This window comes from Callorhinus ursinus, unplaced genomic scaffold (assembly GCF_003265705.2).
Source record: "Callorhinus ursinus isolate GAN/ISIS: 27379988/994484 unplaced genomic scaffold, GSC_fseal_2.0 scaffold44, whole genome shotgun sequence".
Classification (NCBI taxonomy): Eukaryota; Metazoa; Chordata; class Mammalia; order Carnivora; family Otariidae; genus Callorhinus; species Callorhinus ursinus.
This window is the reverse complement of record NW_027397106.1, coordinates 9,115,293-9,140,558: the sequence shown is the minus strand read 5'-3', so window position 1 is coordinate 9,140,558 and position 25,266 is coordinate 9,115,293. Positions and strand designations below refer to the sequence as shown.

The 25,266-nt window shown below is 38.8% G+C and overlaps 1 protein-coding gene across 1 annotated transcript in view; it reads right to left on the bottom strand.

The window, feature by feature from the left end:
- Positions 1 to 25,266, bottom strand: part of DBX2 (developing brain homeobox 2) — a 133,153-nt gene that overhangs the window by 100,121 nt on the left and 7,766 nt on the right. The window contains exons 2-4 of the mRNA XM_025882745.2: positions 18,662 to 18,757; positions 6,555 to 6,742; positions 1,110 to 2,148 (exon numbers count right to left, since the gene is read on the bottom strand). Coding sequence (XP_025738530.2) covers positions 1,819 to 2,148; positions 6,555 to 6,742; positions 18,662 to 18,757 — 614 coding nt within the window. The 3' untranslated portion in view covers positions 1,110 to 1,818. The remainder of the gene's footprint in view (positions 1 to 1,109; positions 2,149 to 6,554; positions 6,743 to 18,661; positions 18,758 to 25,266) is intronic.

Genomic DNA, 25,266 nt, shown 5'->3' with positions numbered 1-25,266 from the left:
GGGCCACCACCCTAACCACGGCCTTACGCCCTCGTCTGGGTAACAGAATCCTGACAGTAATAGTGCCTACCTCCTAGGGCTACTGTCATGAGGACCGCCATGAATTAACTCACCCTAAAGGCTTAACACAGTCTCTGGTGCACAGAAAGGACCCAAAAAATGTAGGTGAGGTTAACATTCTACCAAGAAAAAAAACCCAATACTATAAATCATTTTAAGACAGGTTTTAAATTTTAAATGGTTGTCAGCAGATCCCTGCTCCTCTTTCCCACAGAGACACCGAGACAAGCTTTTTCCGAGAGGACTTTTAAGTAAAACAACTCGTGATAAAGACACAGGCTAGCATACCCCAATTCAAATCACGTTCAGACAAAATCATTACCTGATGCTGACTAAAACTGTTGTCTTCTGAGATATTACCTTCTTTAAACGCTAAAGCCTCAAAGTCTATAACTAGGAATTTAAGCAAATTAGAAGCCACTCTCTTTACGCAGCTGTCTCAACTAACAAAATTCCACATCATGAACTTCTAATAATGTTTCTTGTCCACAGATTAATAGTAACCTAGTTGAAAACCACATCATTTCCTTTTTCTGCCTCATTTCCTTCAAAGTGAAACATAATTTTTTCTTGGACCTGGAATAAAAATTTCTAGATTAAGCAAATCGTTACCAGAAATGCAATTTTATACCACTACTATTTCAGGAACAACAAAACACACAAAACATCTGTGTGATGCTTGTTAATACATAAAAATAACCTAATATATATAGTGTATACCACCTAAGTGGAAAATTGAGTCTATAACTAGAAGTGCAAACAGAAATCCACTACCGGTTCCATCAGTATTGTGTTTTGAAGTCCAGTTGGGAACATTTTAGGAACTGTGACACTTCTTTAAATCTTGGCGGGAGGTCACAAACTGCTTGGCATAGATGTTTCATTTGCCCAACACAATACTTTTAAAATTATTAAACTCAAATATTTTTAGGTGGGCCACGCCCGTTATTTATTGACAGGCCCTTAAAGGCATTTCATTTTGCAAACCTTGATTAAGGCCCATCCTTACAGAGAAGAGATCAAAAGATAATCATTAGTTAAATGGGTACCTCCCTCAATGATGTCCTGATGAAGTCCAGACACTTGGAAAATTAAAGGTCCTAATAGTTTCATTCAGAAATTCTTCTAGTTTTCTTGTTGGATTACTTTTAAGTAAAGACTTTCAGGGTATGTATCTAACAATGCCTCATTCGATTAGGGTAGCTGAGCTGAGTTGTTAAGGTTCATTTATAGCTGGAGACTGAAAGAAATCAGAAAATAGGGAATTTTTAAAAAAACACGTTGGACCAAAATCCAAATTTTACATTATTTTCAAAAAATTAATAATATTCGGTCAATAGTTGGTTTTTCCTCATATAAAAGGAAATGAATTTGCTTGGTGCAATATTTAAAGAGGAACTAGTTCCTACTAATGTATTTCAATGAGTATTTATATATATATATATATATATACACACACACACGTAGAGACACACACATATATACACACATACTCAGAGCAGGGACTGAGCCAACTATAACTCTCATTCTTTTCAGTTCCTTCGTACTTTCTGGGAGATTCTACTCCACTTACAAATTAAGCCTGAGTCTGGGAGCCAAACAAGAGAGCACTGGAGAGGGTTTCCTAAAGCATTAGTTCATGCGTCACTCCAAAGGTATTATGTTTTAGGCACTGATGAGGCACAAGCTAGCTGGTTTTAGAGTCCAAATGTTATTAGTTAAGCATCCTTTTAAATTAACGTAGAGGAAGGCTTCCATTCAGACTGCCCCAGTAAGTACACCCTTGTCTCCAGCATCTTCCGAACACAAATACAAGGCACCCTGCTGTGACTTTGCTTCTGGGGCCGCTGCCCCTGAACTCTGTTGGATGAGTCTTTCTGAAGGTTCTGGCGAATTCTCCCTCCATCTGGGACTCGAGTGCTGCTGGGAGACTTCCCAGAGTGAAGGACACGGGGAAGGGAGCCCCAGAGCAGACCTTGAGAGGGGATCCTCTTGAAGGCCTACTTCCTGGACACACCTGTTGGAAAGCACTTCCTTCTCTTTGGAATTCCGCCACTTCATTCTTCTGTTCTGAAACCAAATTTTCACCTGTTGACAAAATAATTGAACAAAATGGCCACTTACTCCACGTTACTTCACTTCAGCATTGTAAACTGTAATGCCTTCTACGAGATACCTTATTGTGAGAGCCAGCCTAGCAAAGTCCTTATGGCTTTTCACCTGGGCTCCTTCAAAAATATCTGAACAACTGCTTTAGTATAATATCCCCACACTGATGAAACAAAACGACTGCAATAAGCGGGTTACCGCCTGCAAGTCTGACATCTTTCAAAACTGATTTAACACTCAACAGTTTAAAACATCATTTAGTCCATGCTAAATTATTTACACAAAGGAAAGGCTATCGGCTAGTAATAGTGTTTACTTTGTGCGAGGTGTCAGACCGTGCATGCTGTGTGGATTACATAATTTGATCCTCACGATGACTGCACCAAGTCCTCATTTCACATGTATGAAAATTGAGGTTCAGGGTGATAAACCAGTTCAAGGTCACTCAGCTAGTAAAATGGAAGCACTTAGAACAGAATCCATGACTGTCCCACTCCAGTGCCCAGGCTCTTAAAACATTCAGATTTCATTAGGAACTTCTGGAAAACTAAATTAGGAATGCATTTTATAATGCTTTGATAAATTCCAGGCTTCAGTTTCCAAGTTTGATTACTCATATGATTTATCAAACTTGAATAATTAGGCTCAATATCAATCGTTATTAACCCCAAAGTACTTATGATGGTGGTTTCTAATTTGAGCCATACTTCCGCCCCACCCCACCAGAGTCTGTCTTTACTATTAACTCCCCCCTTTATCTACTCCGTAGTCAACCGTGCCTGATCAGAAAACTTCACAACTGGTTTCCTGATATTTTAAAAGTCAATCACATTGTTCTCCTGAGCATTATACTGCATCTTTACTTGAACAATTTAGTGGGTTTCTATTTTTAAAACAAAAAACTAGGAAGTTTTACCTTAAAAAATAATTATTAAAGCATTACCAACCAATGTTTCTCCCAATGAAGGAAAAATTTCTATCTGAGATGATCTTTCCAGAATGGCAAAACAATTCCTTCATTCTTTCAACCTGACTGGCAATTTCAAAATGGCTGCAAAGAACCTGACCCCAGGCAAGTGAGTCCAAAAGATTGCCATCTCAGTTACAATTCTGTGGTTAAGGCTTTTCATAAGAAAACAGCACTAATGTGTACATATCAGAGCATTTGGTTCTAGTCATGAACTCATTTATTATTTGCAGTGGGCATTTACTCCTAGAAAGCCTGCCAAGTATTTCTAGTGGGTTTTCACTAAGACATTTTATTTGTGCCCATTGGTGATTCTTGCCCTTCTCATCACATTCATTATTTTCTTCTTTCCTTAGTTTTTCTGTAGACCTTGAATTTTTTCTGAGTGATATCTCAAAGAAAAAAAATCATGAAGAAAGTTTCTTCACAATCAACAGTATTGAAACAAATGTACATATTTGGGGAAAACCATAAATTAAAAGTTCTACCTCTCAACAAATACAAAAACAAATTTCAAATGGATGAAACAGCTAAACACAAAAAGAAAACTATAAAAGTTCTAGAAAAGAACTATAAGAGATTGTCATTACAGTCTTAGAGAGATGAATTTTTTTCAAGCATTGACATAAAACACTAAGACCACAAAAGAAAAAATAGAGCCACCAACATAAAAATGAGAAATTTCTGTGTAAAGACACCACAAACATATGAAAAAGCCACAAACTACCTAGAAGAATTAAAAGCAGAGACTTGAAGAGATATTTGTATATACATGTTCAAAGCATTATTCACAAAAAGTAGAAGCAACCAAAGTGTCCACTAATGGGTGAATGCATAAACAAATATGGTATATACATACAATGGACAATTATTCAGCATTAAAAAGGAAGGAAATTCTTTTTTTTTTATTTTTTTTTTATTTTTTTTATTGTTATGTTAATCACCATATATTACATCATTAGTTTTTGATGCAGTGTTCCATGATTCATTGTTTGTTCATAACACCCAGTGCACCATGCAAAACGTGCCCTCCTCAATACCCATCACCAGGCTAACCCATCCCCCCACCCCCCTACCCTCTAGAACCCTCAGTTTTTCAGAGTCCATCATCTCTCATGGTTCGTCTCCCCCTCTGACATACTCCCCTTTTCTAAAAGGAAGGAAATTCTGACACATGATACAACATGGATGAACCTTGAAGATAGTATGCTAAGTGAAATAAACCAATCACAAAAGGCCAAATACAAATGATTCCACTCATTTGAGGTACCTAGAACCTCAAATCATAGAGAAAGAAGGTGGTGGTTGCCAGGGGCTGGGGGGAGTGGGGAAGGGGGAGTCACTGTTTAATGGATACAGAGTTTCAGTTTTACAAGATAAAAAAGTTCTGGAGATGGATGGTAGCCATGGTTGCTCAACAATGTGAATGTACTTACTGCCCCTAAACTGTACCCTTAAAAAAGGTTTAAATAGTAAATTTTATGTTACATGTATTTTACCACAGTAAAAAAAACCTCAAACTTGAAGAGTTTGCAATGGTTGTAACAGGAAAATGTTCCTAAACATAATATTCCAAATATTTTGATGACAGCTGAAATAATTGCTACAAATAATACGAATAATAGCCAAAAATTAGGAGCAATCCAAACACCTACCATTAGAATGGATAAACTGCTGTATACAGTGTAATGGAATACTAACAGGGCAATGAGCTCAAAGGACTACTGATCTAACTGCTTTATTTGGCAGTATATCTAACATACCGAGTGATGTCTCCTGTGGTATCGTATATTATTATCTAACCGTTCATGAGCTTCTGCTTTGTTTTCCCAGTTGCTCATATAAATTCCTGGGTGCACAGAGTGTATCTTAATCAGTGCTTAATCAACACTCCCTCTTACTGCCTACTTATTAGTACAGCGTCTTGCACACAACAGACCATCAAGATATAGCTACTGATTTACCTATCATATATGCAAAACTGCTCTGCGACATAGACAGAATTCCTGTATTTGTCTGCTTTTTACGTGAGAAACTGAGGTTAGGGATCTGTAGTACCACACAATGAGGAAAGCACAGATGGGCTGATGTAGGCCAATTACCCTCTACCACACAGTATGTACTGCTTCCTACAACTAGAAAAAGTTGGAGGTGGGGGGAACAGATCACTTCCCTAGGGAAAGGAAGCAAGGTTAAGGAGAGTTTCATCCAAAAATAACTGGTTTAATGAAGTCCAAAGTTAGAAACAAGGTCATTTGTATTAAGCGAAGAACAGTAGAGCATGGTAGTTACACAGGGCCTCTGCTAGCCCTTCAATGCCTTTATGCTAACTCAAAAAATAAAAAGAAGATAGTAGGAAGGGTAAAATGAAGGGGGTGAATCAGAGGGGGAGACGAATCATGAGAGACTATGGACTCTGAGAAACAAACTGAGGGTTCTAGAGGGGAGGGGGGTGGGGGGATGGGTTAGCCTGGTGATGGGTATTAAAGAGGGCATGTTCTGCATGGAGCACTGGGTGTTATACGCAAACAATGAATCATGGAACACTACATCAAAAACTAATGATGTAATGTATGGTGACTAACATAACATAAAAAAAAAAAAAAATCCAGGTGGATGTAGCCTTGCACCAAGAAAGTCAGTTTGGCAGGCGGAGCACCTGCTACATTTCAGTTGCTGCCATGCCTCTTTGTCCTTGTGCCCTTGTGCAGTGCCATATCCTGCACAACGATACATGATAGCTCCAGGTTAAATAGAACACAAACTCCAGAGTCAAGTTGCCTGAGGTGAGAGCCCAGCTCCAAAGCAGCTTCACTACATGACATCAGACCCGTATTTACTTCCCTACACTTTCTCATCTAGAAAATGAGGACGATTATGGTGCTTATTTTATACGGTGATTATAAAATGACTAGTCATAAAATACTAGTACCTTAATGTATAAGAAAGATTTGTAGGTGTTGCAAATATGAAACCACTTTACTGTACGTGACATAAGCTCAGAGTGCAGAGTAATGAAATCTATTTGAAGGTATTTATGAGTCACATATTTATGACTGGATTTTGGATTGGAAATGAAGAAAAAGACAAGAAAATTGGTTCCTGCTTTTGTAAATTATGTAGTCTACTTCTCTGAAACCAGAGCAAACAACTAATGATGTAAATGCCACATCCTTAGTGGTTCTCTTCAATTGGGGAGAATTAATCATGCAAAAACCTAGACCTCTCAGCAAATGGACCTATTTTCAAATAGCAATTGTGACATATATTTCCACCCACTCAACAATTGTGAAAATCATTTCAGTAACACTTTAGGGTCCAGCACCATACCTAGTACAACAGACATTGCCAAATGCATGGATTTCATTGTATTCCTTCAGAAATCAGGAGCAGTGGACAACTTCCTGCTCATTAGTACCTGTGATTCCTTTAGTCCCAAGCTGAGGGCAAGTTTCTTTCGGTCTGTTTTGCTGATATATTTCTGCTTCTGAAACATTTTCTCCAGAGCCTTTCTCTGATCCTCAGAAAACACAGCTCGTCTTAAAATACCCCTCCGAGCTTTGGAGTTAGAGTCCTGCGTCAAGAGAGGCAGCACACTCCCTTCTCCTAGAGGAGGAAGACAGGTACAAAAGCCCAGTTAGCATTAGTGAGAAGCCCATCTGCCTTTCCCAGGACAGTATCTTCCTTCTCTGTACCACAGCCAAATGATCTCCTCTCCGAACTCTGCACACTCAGAGCAGTGCTTCTTCCATGGTTTTGGTCATGGACTCCATTGAGAAATCCGATATATACTCTTGGCTCCCCAATGAGAAAAAAGTATATATGCTTGCCCTCCCAATTTGGGTGCCACGTTAGAAAGTCTATGGTCCCGCGTTACAAAACTCAAAGGCAGAACAAATAGTAGGTGGGTTAAACACTCCATTTTTCTCTAATTCTTCATTTATTTATTCATTTGTTTTTTTCTCTCAACAAAGTTTTGAACACTTACCATATGCCAGGCACTCTGCTCAGTGTTACACATTGAGACACAAGACGGATACATTTTATTGTACGCATTACCCGTAAGATTTAGTCAAGGCATTTATTGAACTAGCATCACAAGTGTGAGGATATATTCCAAAGAAGGCTGCCTTGAGCACACAAAACAAGGATCTGATCTTAATCTGGGATTTCAGGGAAAGCCGGTAGGAGTCAGAGATGTTCAACCTGAGGAGGGAGGTTTGGAAGATCCCCAAGCACTATACCACTCCCCAATCCAGCTGACCATCAAGTCCTTCAGGTCAGAGATATTTACTACTTTTTCTGCCTTCTGTGGCTAGCACAACTGGTTCCCACCCTCTAAGAGTTTCATTCATCATTTATCCATTCATTCAGTCATTCAGCTTCCCAGTTATGGTAGGAAGAATAATGGTCTTCCCAGAGATGCCTATGTGAATATGTTCCCCAGAACTTAGAAATACATTACATGACATGACAAGGGGGAATTTAGGTTGCAAATGGAATTACAGCTGTTAACCAGATGACCCTGAGATTAGAAGAGTATCCTGGGGTAACCAGGTGGGCAATGTATATGTGCTGCCGAAGCGAGCACAACCAGGTGGGCAATATAATCACAAGGGTCCTTATGAGTGGAAAAGGGAGGGAAAAAAGGAAGTCATAGAGAGAGACTGACTTTCTCTGATGCTACACTTCTTGCTTTGAGGATGGAGGAAGGGGCCACAAGCCAAGAAATGCAGGCAGCCACTAGAAACTGGAAAAGGCAAGAAACAAATTCTTCCCTAGAGCTTCCAGAAGGAACTTGGCCCTGATGACACCTTGATTTTAGTCCAGTGAGACCCATTTCAGGCTTCTGACCCCCATAACCGCAAGATAATAAGCTTGTATCAAGACAGTAGGTTTGTGGAAATTTGTTACAGCAGCAAGAGGACACTCATACCTGGTATCCGGCTAACTGAGATTTGAGAAAACCAGACCAACAGCACATGGTCCTTGCCCTCAATGAGCTCACGTTCTCATCGGAGGACTGACATGAAGATCACAGTGGAATATAGGCACCCACGGAACAGGGACGCCAGTTTATGGCTGTAGCTAGTACACATTTTGGTGCTTAATAATTATTTCTAAATAAAAAAGCAAATTAATGTCTTAAGCACTACAGTAGAATGAATGATCTTATGAAATGCTCTGGCATCACAAAGGAGGAAGTAATTAACTCAGAGAAAACAGGTTGAGCCAAGTCTAAAAGACCAATCCAGTTCAAGAGAGAAAGAACCAAGGCCAAGCTAGGCAGAGTGACTAGCACGTCTAGAAGCACTGAGGTACACCTATAAATACAGAGAACAAACTGATGGTTGCCAAAGGTGAGGGGGGTGAAGGATGGGGCACAAAATGAGTGGAGGGGAGTGAGAAATACAGGCTTCCATTTATGGAATGAATAAATTATGAGAATAGAAAACAGCATAAAGAATGGAGTCAATGATACTGTAAGAGTGATGTATCAGGACAGATGGTAGCTGTACTTGTGGTGACCACAGCATAATGTACAGACTTGTTGAATCACTATGTTACACATCGGAAATTAATGTAACTTTGTATGTCAATAATATTCAACATTTTCTTAAAAAGCACTAAGGCATAAAGGAATAAAATTTATGGCAGGAAAACTAAGCAGTCTGCAATGCTGGGAAGGGCATGAAGCAGAGGGGGCAAGGTGGCAACCACATCCAGCCCGCAAATGGGCTTTGTTTGGTCTTAGAATTCTGATGTAGTTGTTCACATTTAATAATTAGATTTCATGTGAAGTACAGGTTTCTGACATCTCTTCAAAGGTAACCACACTAGGCTCATCTTCCCAGAAAGCAAAGAGCTACCAGAGTGAATAGCAGGTGTCCCCTTTTGATGGAATGTGTGGCCCTCAGTTTGCCACAGCCTCACCTAGCTTGCTTTCTACCTGCCAGGCTCTTGAAGACATTTGGACCTTTGACATAGAGATTATAGAGTGGAACGGAGCCAGATCATAGAGTACTACGAGAGTTTGGGATTTTATCCAATAGTAGTGATCAGTAGCAGATGTTTAATCAGGGTTTGATATAATAATAAACAGAGTACTCTTGTACCACTATACCTACTCTGTGTTAAGCCACTGATTTGCATTAATTCACTTAATCCTGCCCAGCCTATGCCCCAAATGTTATACTATTCTTCTCCCCACTTTACAGATGAATAAAATGAAGATTAGGCAGCTTAAGAAATTTTGTCCAAGGGGTACATGACTAGGGTTCCAAACCCAGGACAACTAATTTCAAAACGAATGCTCCTAACACTACACAATATATTCTAACTCAATCTGACTTGTATTTTAGGAGGAAAAAATGTCAAAAATTAATAAATCTTGTCAAATCTACTTCTGTAATATGATAGCTTCCTTTCTTACTTGTCTAAAAGACATACCAAAATGCACAGCAAATTGGTATTACAGATTATCTCCCAGTGAGTCTCTCAGCCCTGGCTTACACCTCATTCCGTTTCATCCTCACATTGCAAGAAAGCCTCTCTCTTTCCTTCCAGCTCTGTAACATTTGCATCTCCTCAGAAATGCCATAGCTCCTGGGATGTAATCAAGTCTAATTTTTTACAACAGTCTACTTTTATTGATGCTCTTTCCATTCATTGTATGAGATCTTACAATTCTGTTAATTCTCCATCTACAGCATTTTTTTTTTTGCCTATCACGTGCCAAGGCCATACCTTGAAACCAGGTTTTGACAATTGGATTCACTGATTCTTTATCAAAGATTTAAGTAGTTTTATGAAATATTGGTCAATAATAAAAAATATTCTAAATATCTCAGTATGTTGTTTTTCTAAATGTTCTTCTTCTCTGAACTTTGCTTTGTAGAGACTATGGAATTGGGCCTTCTACATTAGTTACGAGATTCATCTGTTGGTGTGATCTCTCTCCAGGAAGGCTACAACAAAGGAGTTTGGAATGTGTAATATGGAAGAACTGGGTTTGGATCATGGCACTTACCTGTATGACTTAAAGCAAGTTACTCAGCCTTTTTCAGCTTATCTTACAAGGTTGCTCTAAGGATTCGATGACCTAACACAAGAAAATTTCAGTGCCTGGACCACAATAAGGATCCCATGAATCTATCTACTTTTGCTTGTTGGATTTCATTAGATTCTTATAAGAACCATATGTCACAGACATCCTCCGTACAGATGAAGAAGTATTCAGGGCTGAACCATATGTCACAGACATCCTCCGTACAGATGAAGAAGTATTCAGGGCTGTTAAGGTCCAAAGCCACACCAAGAACACAGAGCTCAGCTGGTAGCAGGACCTTCTGAATCCAAATGTTTGGCTCCTTCCTCTGTGCTATGCTGTTTCTTTACTCAGATATCACATGTCAAAACAGAAGGGAAGAAACACGTGAAACACAGACCTCCTGTCTGTGACTACAGGCTTCTGCACCCTTTCCTGGACTAGTGTGTGAGTGTGGACTACAGGGCATCTCCTGTATAGCCTAATAATTGTATCCTCAAATTCCACCATGCCCTATCACTTGATATTTTGATTCTGGTATTTTTAATTTGTAAATGTATATAATCTATCATTATTATAGCCATATGTATCAAAAATTGGGGAAAGAAATGTAAACATCCAAAGGTAAAGAAATATCCACTTGGTGAAATTTTAAAGAACCATTAAAGATGAGAACTGTGAAAAGCAGGCAGCAGCAAAGAAAATACGCTATACTGCATATGATAAATAAGACACACACTATGTTTATAACTAAGTGAAAATGCAGAGAAGAGACTGAAAAGGCAAAAATAAACATAAAATAGGCTACTATAGAGTTATGGACAAGTAATTCATCTCTATTCTGCATTTTAAGTCTGGTTCTACTTTCTAAGGAAAACAAAGCAAACATTGTAGCAACTTTTTTGGGAATAATCCTCTTTTTTAAAAGATTTTATTTATTTGACAGAGAGAGAGAGCGCACAACTAAGCAGATCTGCAGGCAGAGGGAGAGGGAGAAGCAGGCTCCCTGCTGAGCAAGGAGGCCGATGTGGGGCTTGATCCCAGGGTCCTGGGATCATGAACTGAGCTGAAAGCAGATGCTTAACTGACTGAGCCACTCAGGCGCCCCTGGGAATAATCTGGTGGAGTGATGGGGATGTTGCTAAGTGACAAATGAAGATGAAGTCAATCCATCTCTCAGTGCTCACAGTTGATTAGGAGAGGTCCAAGAGGTATACAGCCAGCCACAACACAGCGAGATAAATAACTGCAGACCATGGCAGAGAAAGTACTTAAGAACCAGATAGGAAGCCACTTAGTCTTGGAGCCTAGCAGAGTAAGTCCTGAGAGAGAAGAAAAGCTAGAAGAACAGCATTTCCTCTAACAGGCAATCTAAACAAAGGCAGGCAGAGCAGAGGGGTTAAAATCTGCAGGCCCATGAGTGGAGCGAGGACATGGGCAAAACACGGTGGACCTGGAATCTCACACAGCTTGGTATTTCCAGACTGCAAGGTATGAGTGGCAAGAACACAGGAGATAAGCTGGAAAAGTGCATTAGGGTCAAGGGGTGACTGAAATGAGTTCAGGTCATAACTTGCCCTAGAGGAAAGCCTTTCGAGGAGGACCTGACCAACTCAGCATTGTCAAAAGGCCAGTATTTTCCTAGTTAATAAAACTTTTTATATCTATATAGAAATGCACAGCAAATTTATCCATCTACAAGCCTCATTTTTTAAAATCTACATATATTTTTTCTAAGTAGAGATTTTATAGGTAGGGACCATGATTCTACTCATCTTAGCCCCTTCTTCACCAAGACCTACAAGTTTAAATAAAACAATGGGGTAACACGTTTAAATATCCCTAAAACTTGTAATAGGAACTCACAGGTTTTCCTAGGGAGCTCTTTTTAAGTAAAGAGAAAGAAGGTTCCCATTGAGGGAATCTACAAACAAATTATTCTCACCAGTATGATAAATACTAGCATTTTGAAAGTCATGGACCCAAAGCAGACCTCAGTCTCTGAGAGAGAGACCTGGAGTGGTTATGATGATCGAAGGGTTAGTTCCTGGGTCTGGTCCTCAGGTTTCAGTGCCTGAAAATGAACACGGATATGACCAATGACAAGCAAAAGAATATGGCAAAGATAAATTCTTCTTTTCTTTGCTAGCTACCCAGTTCCTCTTAGCACTGCTCTCAACACCCAGATCATGCTGGTTTTCCTAAGGTGATGTGCCTTAGGTTCCTACAAGAAGTGTATTACAAGATGCTTACTTCTGCTATCGATGTGCCTTACCATCTCTCCTCATGGTGTTTTATGGGCTATCTCTGGATCTAACCATAAACCACACTGAGGGGGCACCTGGGTGGCTCAGTCCCTTAAGTGTCATCCGACCTGATTTTGGGCTCAGGTCGCGATCTCAGGGTCCTGGGATTGAGCCCCACATTTACACCTGCAAAACAAACATATGGACTTCAAGAACTTGTTGGTGACTCAAAATTCTCTCAGAAACTACTACAAAGTTACAAGCAACAAACACCTCTGACTATGCCTAAACTCATGACAAATGCTTGACTTGTATAGAAACTTGCAGGTGACAAAAAATAAACAAATGAGTAATATAAAAAAATAAAAATAAACAGATACAGAATTTAAGGCATGTAGAAAAGAGGCTTTAAAACCCAGGACCGGGGTGCCTGGGTGGCTCAGTCGTTAAGTGTCTGCCTTCGGCTCAGGTCATCATCCCAGGGTCCTGGGATCGAGCCCCACATCAGACTCCCTGCTCCGCAGGAAGCCTGCTTCTCCCTCTCACACTCCCCCTGCTTGTGTTCCCTCTCTCGCTGTGTCTCTCTCTGTCAAATAAATAAAATCTTTAAAAAAAAATAAAAATAAAAAAATAAAAAAAATAAAAGCCAGGGCCACCAATTCAAGGTGCTACAGGCTCTACCAATTGGGGAGTATTATGATGATGATGACGATGATGATGATGATGATTTTGTACCGTGGATTCCATATATATGGGACTCAGCAGGTGCTACTGTATGTGGCCCCTACATGTAGTAGGTCATGTCATCTTTACAACAATCCCCAGAGGGGGGTACTATCACCTCCATTTTCCATAGGAAAAAACTAAGGCTCCAAAAAGTTAAGTTGTGCCCTGGAGGTCATACATCAAAGAAGAGTGAGATCAACTGATGCTCTTTATAATTATACCAAAGACTGTCAAAGTTATAAGTGGGCAGACAAAGAGGTCGGGAGGTGGAAAGAGTCATATTAAAGTGGCAGAGTGACCAAGGATAGAAAAGTTTCAAAGGCATGATTCCCTGGGTCCTGAGATGGCCCTATGCACCATCCTACAGGGAATCCCTGTGTGTAATGGGGCTGGGGAAGGGCATTCCATTTAGAGGTGTGCTCTGTGTAAATGACACTGTCATACAAATGACACGGGGGAGGGTGGGGGGGAGGTGGGGAACAAGAGAGAAATAGAGCATAAGATAAACTAATGGAACCCTTCATATTTTCATGTGTGAGGAAGTAGTGTGTATGTGTATTTTATGTAATTCCTATGGATCTGAGGTGTGGAGAGAGAAGATATAGAACTTCCCTAACTTGCCCCATTTTAACTAGAAGGCTACTTTCCATTCTCTATATAATCTAGTATTTGGGAATGCTATAATACTTCATTATCATATATTATAACCATATTGATTTGCTAAAAACCTTTCCCTAATATTAAGCCAAATTCAATTTCCATTAAACTCCACTCATTGGCCCCAATTCAATCCTTTACACCTATACTGAATGCAGTATATCTAATTTGAAGATAACACTCAGGTTCTCCCTATTATTTCTCTTCTCCAGGCCAAACATACTCAATCACTTTAGAAAATTCATCACCAGGCATAGAGACCCTTCACCATTTTAGTTGCTACTTCCGGGCATGGTTTTATATGCAAATGTGCTCACTGTGCCTTTTAAAGTGGGGCTCCAGAACTGGACAGGTGTAGGTTGTCTGACCATTACAGAGGCTAGTACGACCATTATCTCCCTTGTTCTGGGTATTGTATTTCTAAAAGCATAATCCAACATCCCCATATCATTCTGTAGACACATAGTGAGCTAAGAGTACAACCCTTTCCTTCTTTGTTATGTTCAGCCAATTCTCTCCCTCCTCTATTTTGTACTTGTGCACTGGTTGTGGGGAATCTCAAATCAGGACTTTATCAGCTGCCCCATTAGATGTCACAGTATGTTCAGGCAAAGGCTGTAGACAAGATCAGGAACGAGCACCCTCTATCACTAAGTAGCTCTGCTTCCCATCCCCCGGCCTCCACTACTTATGAACACACTTGGGGAGAAAGGGAACTCCATTCCTGGAAAGTTACTCAAATACATTCACTGCCTCTGCAGAACTGTTGAATAGAGCCATCAACTTGGAAAATCTATTGTCTTCGAGTCTCTGACTCCTTGAAACATTCTTCCTGGTTGACCGAGTATCATTTATCTCTGGAACACCCCACCCTTCACTACTGAGACGTCAAAACCTATATTCAACTTACTGCACAAGCCTGATTATGTTTTCAACAAAATAATCATGCTTCTTTCTCTATTAGCACAAAATGCTCCACCCCTCTGAAGATCTTAGAGTGCTAACGATAAATCCTTACAGAAGGACTGCCGCAGGTCTTGCCAGTTTTCTCGGGGCACTCAGCACTCCAGCTGATACAGTGAAAGAGAACACACTCAGGTCAGATGGCAAGAATACTAATCAGAGCATTGCCCATCTTTGACAGTGACACTCACCGGAACAACCTACATTCTCAACAATAAAAGTAATAGCCCTTCCCTGCTGTCTTCAACAAAATCCTAAATTCAAATGTGGAGAGTATTATTATGTTCTCCGAAGGTTTAGCCAGGAGGAGAAAAGAGTAACATGATCTTAAGATGTAGAATATAAGGGGCGCCTGGGTGGCTCAGATGGTTAAGCATTTGCCTTGGACTCAGGTCATGATTCCAGGGTCCTGGGATTGAGGCCCTGCATCGGGCTCCCTGCTGCTTCTTCCTCTCCCTCTGTCATTCCCTCCGCTTGTGCTCTCTGGCTCTCTCTGTCAAAGAAATAAAATCTTTAAAAAAAAAAAAAAAGAATATAAGTTCATCTCCCAAGGAAAAGGCAGAGCAGTGTGTCCCAGAAGAATATTTCCCTGTTCAGATTTTCAAAACGTTGCTCCAAATTTAAACTTTGTCTTTTAACGCATAAAATTTTTAAAGATCACATTCAAGTTGGGTACTCAAAGACAAAATGAAATAATTATCTGATTAATTCAATCAGCTATTCTATATAATTAAGACTCCTGTACCTTTTCACGTCGTTGTTTTTTATTTGTTTGTTTTTTTAAGGTCATTCTCCGCATAATTTCCACGACTTTCCACTTCATCTTAGCTGAGAAATGTGTGATTTTGAAAAGAACTTTATGGATGTAGTATCAAAGATTTTCCTTCCACTGCTTTGGGGGAGGGGAGAACTTCTACCACTGCCTTTTAATTTTTCCCCACTGTCAGGGTTGTGCTTAAAGAGCCTATTAAACCATTTATTATATGTGAGAAGGGCACTGGAGGAATGATTGTTTCCACATTGCAACAACAAGGTAATCATAAATCTAAAAGGTTAACAAGAAAAATGAAATCAATTTTATACAAGTGAATCATGTTAAAAGAGTCAAAATGATATTTTACTTGCTAGTTATGAACCTGTTGATCTGATCCTATGCTTTGGAAAGAGTGAACTCAATATTGTGAAACAATGATGAGGACCACAGATTTCGTTGCTTATTAAAACGTTTAGTATAAACCTTGATTTTGGCTGTCCACACATGTCAGCACATTTTGGCTGAAATTCAATATGAGATTACTTGGACAGTTCATTTTCCTTCTTCTGTGTGATGGAAAAAAAATTTAATGCTTGAGCATAAAAACTGTTCTTATTATTAAAGAAAGAAGAAAAAAAAAGAAAATCTAGTAAGTGCCTTAAATAATAAAGAGTACTGTGCAGATACAAGCCTTATTAGCGTTCCTTAGTATCATGGTTATTTATGTAAAATTCTTTATTGACAGCATAAATCCACGATTTCATTATTATTTGCTGCTAATACGATGAACATTATAAACAAAAAAATAAAAAAATTCATTTCAGATTTATAACTAATGAGACACCAAAGTTTATTAAAAACACTTGTGGCATCTCTCAAGCATTTTAAAATGCCAACTTCAGAAATGGAAACAAACAAGTACGGTGTTCTCTATGCTTGATCTGAGCTGTGCTAATTTACCCCATGTATGTTTTATTAAATAAAAAAAGATAAACATAGGACTTTATAAGCCTCTAGGGAGAGACGCCACAATTCACCAATGTTATGCCAAAGGCATGAAGTGTGAAGAACCGAGAGGCAGATGGAGGAAAATGAGTCTTGCTTGAAGTAATTTTTCAAGCAACTGAAAAGATGAAGTTCTCTAGGAAATGTCTTTAGAATGACTTTTATGTGCTCTATTGATCAAACTGGCCCAGGCATTAGTGCACTTTTTGGGTTTAGAGACTCTTACAAAAACACTGCTAAAAATGAATAAACACATACACGCATACATACATGAATGTCCACCTGTTACACAGGACTTTTTGTCCATTTCCACTTACCTGACCTACACTGCCAGAGGTTCTCTAAATGGAAGTCCAATATTCTATCAAGGTGGAGTGACCGAAACTAGGTGGCTGGGATCTCTTTCAATCTCTACCCTGGAGATGCAACACCAAAGATTTAATTCCAGAGATACCACTATGCCATAGTATCAGCTATCTCGGACTTACGCTCCACTCTAGCAGCCTTTTCCTGATACTCTAATCCATGGTGACAAATGTATCCTTAATGTGCACAACACTTTTCACTTGCCCTCATAGGAGACCACCTTGAAGGAGCGAGTAAAAGGTTTAGTCATGGTTTCTATTTTTCTATTTGAATCAATACATTCTAGTTAAATGGACAATTAATAGGTCACTTCCAAAATAGTGGTGTATCAGTCCTGGTTAATAAACAATCCCCAGAGTAGATAATGGGCTCTATGTATTCAGCAAGTCCTGTATACACTCAGCTCATCCACTAAATCCCTTTTCAGGTGGACAGGGTTATACGGGAAGATGAGCTAGAATGAGTCTATAAAAGTCAGTTTCATTCACTGCTTTATTTTTCAGTCAAGTGCTTTAAATGGTGTCCAGAAATTCACTCGGAATGTGAGACAGGAGAAAAGATGGACACACAGAGCCTTGCTTTATGACCATACAAAAGGGCAACTGACCCTTGCCCAAGCCTTTTCCATGTGAAATGGCTCCTAAAGTTCATCTGCACAGTGAAAAATCGTGGTGAGGTCGCGTGTGGATGAGTCAAGTGAAAGTGACGATTGGTCACGGGTCTGTCACCCATTGTGGCTGGGCCCCTGCCATGTAAAGTGCTCTGTGGGAAAGTATCAGCCCCCTAAAGAGATGCTCAGAAGCCTGCAGCTCATTAAACGGCCAGCATTTGTTGCCTCGCTTGTCAGGAATCATTCTGTTGAGCAACTGCTCTCCTGAAACATTCATAAAACACATGAACAGAGAGGCAGCAGGGACCTGAATTCAACCGTGATAGAGCTCTGTACTTCAGCTTGACTCAACTCGGATTTCACTTTTCGCCTGACAGAGGGGTTAACTTGAATAGCAGCTGAAATAAATGTGCCCCTTTACGGGACTTCTTTTTCATAAACTCAGATTCTCTGCCTACAGATTCTTATTTGACCTAGAAATCTCAAGATCAAGGTGAACTTAATTTCTTTTTAGTTTGACATTGTTTTCTTTGGGTATGTGTGTGTGTGTGCATGCACCCTCTGAAAGTTTTTCCAAGTTGTTGTTCTCACTTCAGCCCTAGACACTGTTTAAATTTTGTAATGTTCAAGGAGAAGTTCTCTTGAAAATATTTCCTACAACTTCGGTTGGTTTTCTTCAAGATCATAAAGAAGAGGTATTTATCTCCTTTTACAACCTGGACAATTTCAATTATTTTCTATGGACACCCAGTGACTTTCTGTGTCACATTTTAAGCTGAAAGAAATTTTACATAGCACTATTTCTTAGCCTTCCTTCCTTTCTTTTTTTCTTCTCTAAATGAGTATTGCTACACGTTTCAGAAAGAGCCAAACTGGTCCCTCTGAGATCTTTTATATCAAATGGAAAACAAGTTGCTTTCCTTGGTGTGTCAGCCCTGGGTTTCAATGCCATTAGAAACTGCTCACAATTGCTCAGTGTGCTGAGGTCTGATAAATCTCTGGAAACCTCCTGAATAGGATCGCTGTGATTTTTAGTGAGGATTTAGCTCCTTGCCATTGCATTACCAATTAGTTTTCCAGAGCACATTAAATCCTGCTGCTTTGGTTTACAGAATAACTGAGGCATTGCTGATGAAGCATAAAAACTTACTTGCAAAAGCAGTGGGGGATGCAGGGCGCCGACAGGACCCACCACAGCATGCCGAGTAGAATGGCGGGGCGCTCAGGAAAAAAGGTTTGGAAGATGCTGTAGAGAAAGCATTGATCTCATTGATGAGCCATTTCTTTCAGACAATATTCAAAATTCCATTTTCCCGAAAGTCACTGAGTAAAACACTTCATTTTCTGAGGCTTTACTTAACTAGTTATAACTTTTACTGAAATTAAAGTCATTCTAAAGTAGTCTTTATCTGCCAAAGAGATTGCCAAATAGTTTAATCAAGATTTGGAAGATATGTTGGAAAGACTCAGTGGATCAAAACCAAACTTAATTTTCTGTGTGGTCATAATTATATGTAGCATGTATTCCTTTATTTAAAATATCCCAGAGCAACACTGTCCAAGAGAATGATCTGTGGTGATGGAATGTCCTTTATCTCCATTGTCCACTTGAAGGTAAATATTTTTATTACTCTCCCTACATATTCAATGGCAACTTTTTTCTTATCTTAATCATATTTAGTGAATATTATTTTGATATAAAAACATACATTTTTCAAGAACACAATAATTTCACACTTGTATTTTAACCAATTGATAAGCATGTATTTATTTTCACCAATATTTTTGCAGGCTATATCAAAATAAGTGCATTGCCCAATAAGAATTTTGGTTCCTAATGCCTTCAAATTGCAAATTAATCATAAATCACAATATAATGGAAAGTTGCCAATATTCACGTTCTCAGTTTTTCAATATCCAAATTTTCAAATAATAAAATGTTTGTCTTAATGATATTTTGAGTCATACACAGCTGGCTCAGTCAGTGGAGTGTGTGGCTCCTAATCTCGGGGCTGTAAATTTGAGCCCCACACTGGGTGTAGAGATTACTTAAAAATAAAATCTTTTAAAAAATGATATTTTGAAAATATAGCAACTAAGCAAAGTATGAAAAAGAAATCCATATTGGTGTTCAAAAGTACTATAAAACCTGAAAAAAAATTTTTTTTAAGTAGGCTCCACACCCAATGTGGGGTTTGAACTCATGACCTGACATCGAGAGTTGCACGCTCCACTAAATGAGACACCCAGGCAGCCTATAAAACTTGTTCTTAATTTCACTGCTATCATAAGTTATTCTAATATTGACTATAAAGCCATCAAAGAAATGATAAATCATTCATTTTAATTTAACATCTTATGTTACAATAAAATGACGTTATTTTGGCAGTTACATTTTCCATTATTCTCGGACTATATGAAGTACTTTGAAAAATGAAAATCTATTTTTATGTATAAAAGCTGTCACATTATGTTTATTCTCAAGCATTTCTGTTAACTCATTTCAGCTCCAAAATAAACACTCCACAGATAATTAAGTTATGGCTATTGTGCTGTTTGGCACAAAATGCAATGCTGTATTTACATAGATACAATGAAACATTTATCATGATAGCTGGAAAAACACACATAAAAGAAGTATTTTTACTTACTACACTTAAAGTGTAGAAAATAAGTACACTAGTGATACTGTTACCATAACCATGCAAAATACGTGCAAATTACAAATTTTACTATTCTAGCCAAGATGTTTCTCAGTCTAACCGTATGGCCCTGAAAATAGAAAGATAAAAGATTTTAAAAAATGAATGGTTCATTTGAGACAAGTGATCAATTAAATTCATCTGTGATAAATGAAGTTTTGAGATATATGATCTTAGTGTTAAGTTTAACCATAAAAAGTTTTTACTTAATAGTTTGTTATATTACTATATATTATCTTACCTTAATAAAGTAAACCTGCAATCAAAATAACATGTTATCTACAGTAATAAATTCATGTGGCTAAGGAACTACATGTTACATGACCAGGCTTCAGGTTCTACTGCATAGAATTTCTTCACCATTTTAAAAATCATCTCTTTGACATACATATATTTACACAGATTAGTTGATTCATGATTTCCATACATAAATACACCTTGTTTAAGCTGGCTTATGTGAAAATTGCTGTGAAATTCCAATTAAGTGCTCCATTTTTTTTTTAACATGTGCCTACTTTGACATAAGTCAAATGCTAATCCTGCTAAGCATGTGATTGCAGGGGTGTCAAATGGTACGTGGAAATAACCATTTAAAACAATGAAATGCAAAAAAAATAAATAAAATAAAATAAACAATGAAATGCATTTAAAAATATATATTACACTTCTAAATTTTTGTAAATGACATGCTCTTTAAAGCAATAAACAAAAAAGGAAACTCAATTGTGATAAAAACAAAGCAAGAAGTTGACAGACCTGTTAAAACTTTAGCCTGGTGATGGGTATTAAAGAGGTCATGTACTGAATGGAGCACTGGGTGTTATACGCAAGCAATGAATCATGGAACACTACATCAAAAACTAATGATGTAACGTATGGTGATTAATATAACATAATAAAAATAAATAAATAAATAAATAAATAAATAAATAAATAAATAAAACTTTTGTAAGCCATTAAGAACTACTCAGAAGATGCTCTGAAAAAGGCAGAAAACAATGCAATTTCACCCTGGATGATATGCATTTCAAAGCCCTTCAATGCAATTTAAATGCAGTCACTTTATCACTGATCCTATTGGGAACAATCTGTCATGGGCTTACTGAACAATATCTATGATAATAATATTTAAGGAGTGTCTACTGTACACTGGGCACTGGACTAGCTATGAATTTAACACACGCTTTCTCTTTCATTCATTAGCATTCAGCCTCAAATGGGTATGCATCTGGAATGTGATGAGGCCTCTTTTCAGCCAATTTTTTTAAAAAGAACAAGAGAAACATAAATATGTTAGCATAATAATTATTAGCCAGGAAAGATAAGGATTTCATGCAGAGACTGCCAGAGCTGGAACCCAGAAAAGGGACCTATCTGCCAAGCTTTCCATAAGAGAAAAACAAATGGCCTTTCATATGGGGGGAAAAAAAAGCATACTGTCAGGTGCTACAGCATGATGTCAGGTTCTGTTAGCACACGTTTCAGGATACTCTGAATTTTGTATCCCACTGACAAATCTAGTTTCCAGTTTCTGTGGAAATCTGCTACAAGTCACAAACAAATCACTTAAAATTCTTGGAACTGAACTGTCTGAATCCAAATGAATAAAATCACTTATTCACAGAAAACCTCATGAACTTTTGACTTCTTAATCAGATGTTCTGACTCAACTGAAGCCACAGAATCAAAATATCTATTAACTATTTTGAATATTTAATTAAGGTGGGAACTTCAAGCCAACTTAATGGTGAACTGACCTGATTTCTTTTTAAACTTAAGTAGATGGTTCTGTGATACAAGCATCTCATAGCCAAGGATGGTTACAAGCTTACCTACAGAGAAATTATTTTCAAAATTCCATTGTTTAGAAAGCAAGCAATAATTTTTAAATTGCTTTTCTGTTGTTATATTCACTCTTTCACTGATGGTGCAGAACAAGGGGTATTTAAAAGGGGTGAAACCACATTCTTTTTATTGTCAGTGCAAAACTGTGGTACTAACTGACTTGAGTTGACATTTCAAAGAGAATACCAAAGACCACTAATAAAACCTTCAAATAAATTTCAGGAGTCCACCGCAACGCTATGCCAACTGCAGCACCTTTTAAGGATGAGGAGAAAGGAGAAAAAGTTCCAAGATGTCTTACATCTTGGCAACCAAAGGGTCAAGATATACCTTCAGGAAATAAAGGGGAATTAAATAATTTTTTAAAAATGGTTTTAAATTACCTTCTTCAAGTGCCTGGTACATGGGCACTGGGAATAAAGAAATCTAAACTTCTGACCTGAAAATAATACACAATTGGAATAGAGTGGACCCAAAAACGAGACTCCAAAGAATGGCAACCAGATGCCCTGCGTATTAAGACCTAAGAAATATCACTTACCTAATGAGGTGTGATTTATTTTATCACACAACCTGGAAGGAATTCATTTATGTGATCCACATGCAAATTTGCCTTCAGTCACAAGGGAAAGCAAGTTAACTAAATTCATCCTTTATCTTCCTGCTCATCAGAAAACAACAGAAGTCCACATTTTTTTTTCGTCAATGAGTATTTCAGACACAGAAAAACAAAGGTCTTAATGTTCTGGTACAGCTCATGAGAAGATAAATCAAGTGTAGTGTCTACTTGTTTGATTCTATCCTTTTAATTCTGTGCAAATAATATTTATTGCATCTCTATCAAGTGCCACACAGTGTACTGTGTACTGGGATTACAAAGATGAAAAAGGACTGTTTCCTTCCCTAGAAGAATTTCTACTTAGTGCTTCTTAACTTACAGATTTACATCTGCTGGTCAAAGAAATGAAATGCGAATTTTTCTGTTCTCCAAAGTTAGTTTTGTTCTGTAAAATCTGAGGCATTCCCCAAGAAAGAGATGAGATTTGAAAAAATTCATTGGTTCTCAACGCTGAATACACACTAGAATTATCTGGAGTGCTTTTCAAAGATACGGATGCCCAGGCCACACACCAATGGGGCTAAATCACACTGGCTAAGGGTGGGCTCCTTAGCACAGCATTGTTTCAAAAGCTGCACAGGTCATTACAATGCATCGCCAGGAGGGAAACACTGAAAAGAACACAAAACAATGTCTGACACAGCAGGCACTCAATAAATGTTAGCCTTTACTCCTGCCATTATTATGTAATTTGAGATCAACAGTGAGACAACGTATAAAAAGAAGCAGCATGGTCAAGACTTCCACTGAAATAGAGAAGTAAAAAGAAAAGATTATTGTTAAGAAGGCTTTGTCAAAGAAGGCTTTAATCAGGAACAACATCTTAATCTACATCTTAATTTGGAAGGTATTTAGAACGGCAAAGGATGAGAAAGAAGGCATTCCAACAAGGAAAGGTGGCATGAACGAAAGGAAGGGGGGGCGAGGAGGGACATGTAGGGTAGGTTAAGAAAACCAGCCCGACTGCTGGCACAAGGCCCAAAGACTGAACGTTAACGAATGTAGTTGGAAGAGCTAAATGTTGCTGATGGAATGAAGGTGTTGAAGAACAGAGTATTTTTATTTGATTTGTCAAATGGGGATAAAAAAGGTTTCCCCGAGTAGCTTGGTAATATGAGGAAGCTCTATTTTAGGAAAATTCACCTGGCAGTATTGGGTTCGATGCGGTGGAGCAAGGTGGGGCTACATGGGAGGATCCCCCTGCAGTTATGAGAATAGGTGATGATAATGCTTTGTTTAGATACTGCCGCTAGCGTCTTCTCTAGCTTCACCTCACCAGCAGGTGGGTAGGGGCTGGCCTCTTCTCAAGCTGTGGGGCCCCAGGTCATTGCAATCATCAAATATGATCACTACCTCTGCTACTTCTCCCTTCAAGGCGTCTCCACAGCAGCTCTGAAAAACTGAGTTAAATTTGAGGAGACCCATTGCTCTCTTTACTATCGAGTCGATGTCACAGGAGACAATAATGTAACAGAATAGCATTTGTAGCTCTCAAATCCTAAAAGCCTTAAGGAAGACTCCTTGAGCTCTGAGCTATACAACTCTGTGTGACTAATTCTTGCACTGGTCTACTCTAGCAGGCGACAGCCCTGGCAAGAATTGTCTCTGACAGTGGTTACCCTGATTTCACCCTGTGGCAGATTTTAAATGGCTGCAAATTATTTGGCACTCCTTCCATTGAGAGGTAGGGTCTCGACTTCCCCTTGCCTTGTATTGGGGATGGTCTTGCTGTGCTGCCTTGTTTGACCAAAGGATATGGAAGAAGTGACATTCTGGAACTTCCATACCTAGGCCACAAGAAGCCTTGCAGCCACTGTCTGGGGTTCTTGGAGTGTTTGCTCTTAGAACCCTCCCTTTCATAACCCAAGCATCATGCTATTAGAAGCTCAAGACACTTGGAAAGTCCAAGTGTGGATTGCTGGAACAGCTCTAGTTGAGCACCCAATCAACAGTCAGCCATGTGGGTTTGCCATTTTGGACATCCAGCCCAGCTGGGCCTTCAGAAGACCACAGCTCCAACTGCCATCTAACTGTAATGAGATTTCAAGTGAGAACCACCCAGCAGAGCCCTGTCAACCCATGGGACTGTGAGAGAAAATAATAAATTAAGCTTCTAAGCTTTGAGATGGCTTTTTATACAGCAATACCCTTTTTACCAATATTTTGCTTATGGTGGAATGGTGGGAAGGAGTCTTTCACATATTTCCATGTATGTTATCAGTGGGCTTTTGCAGTTTGTGTTTGAAAGTCAAATGCTGACTCTAATCTCTGTTCTTATTTTGAAATAAGGAAACAGAGGCTCAAGGAGCTTCTATGAATTATGATTATATAATCAAAAATATAAAGACTTTAGACTTGAATCTAGGCTTTAAAATTACAGAAATGCGGGTGCCTGGGTGGCTCAGTAGGTTGAGCGACTGCCTTCGGCTCAGGTCATGATCCTGGAGTCCCAGAATCGAGTCCCTCATCGGGCTCCCTGCTCAGCGGAGAGTCTGCTTCTCCCTCTGACCTTCTTCCCTCTCATGCTCTCTCTCTACCATTCTCTCTCTCTCAATAAATAAAAATCTTTTAAAAAAATTAAAAAAAATT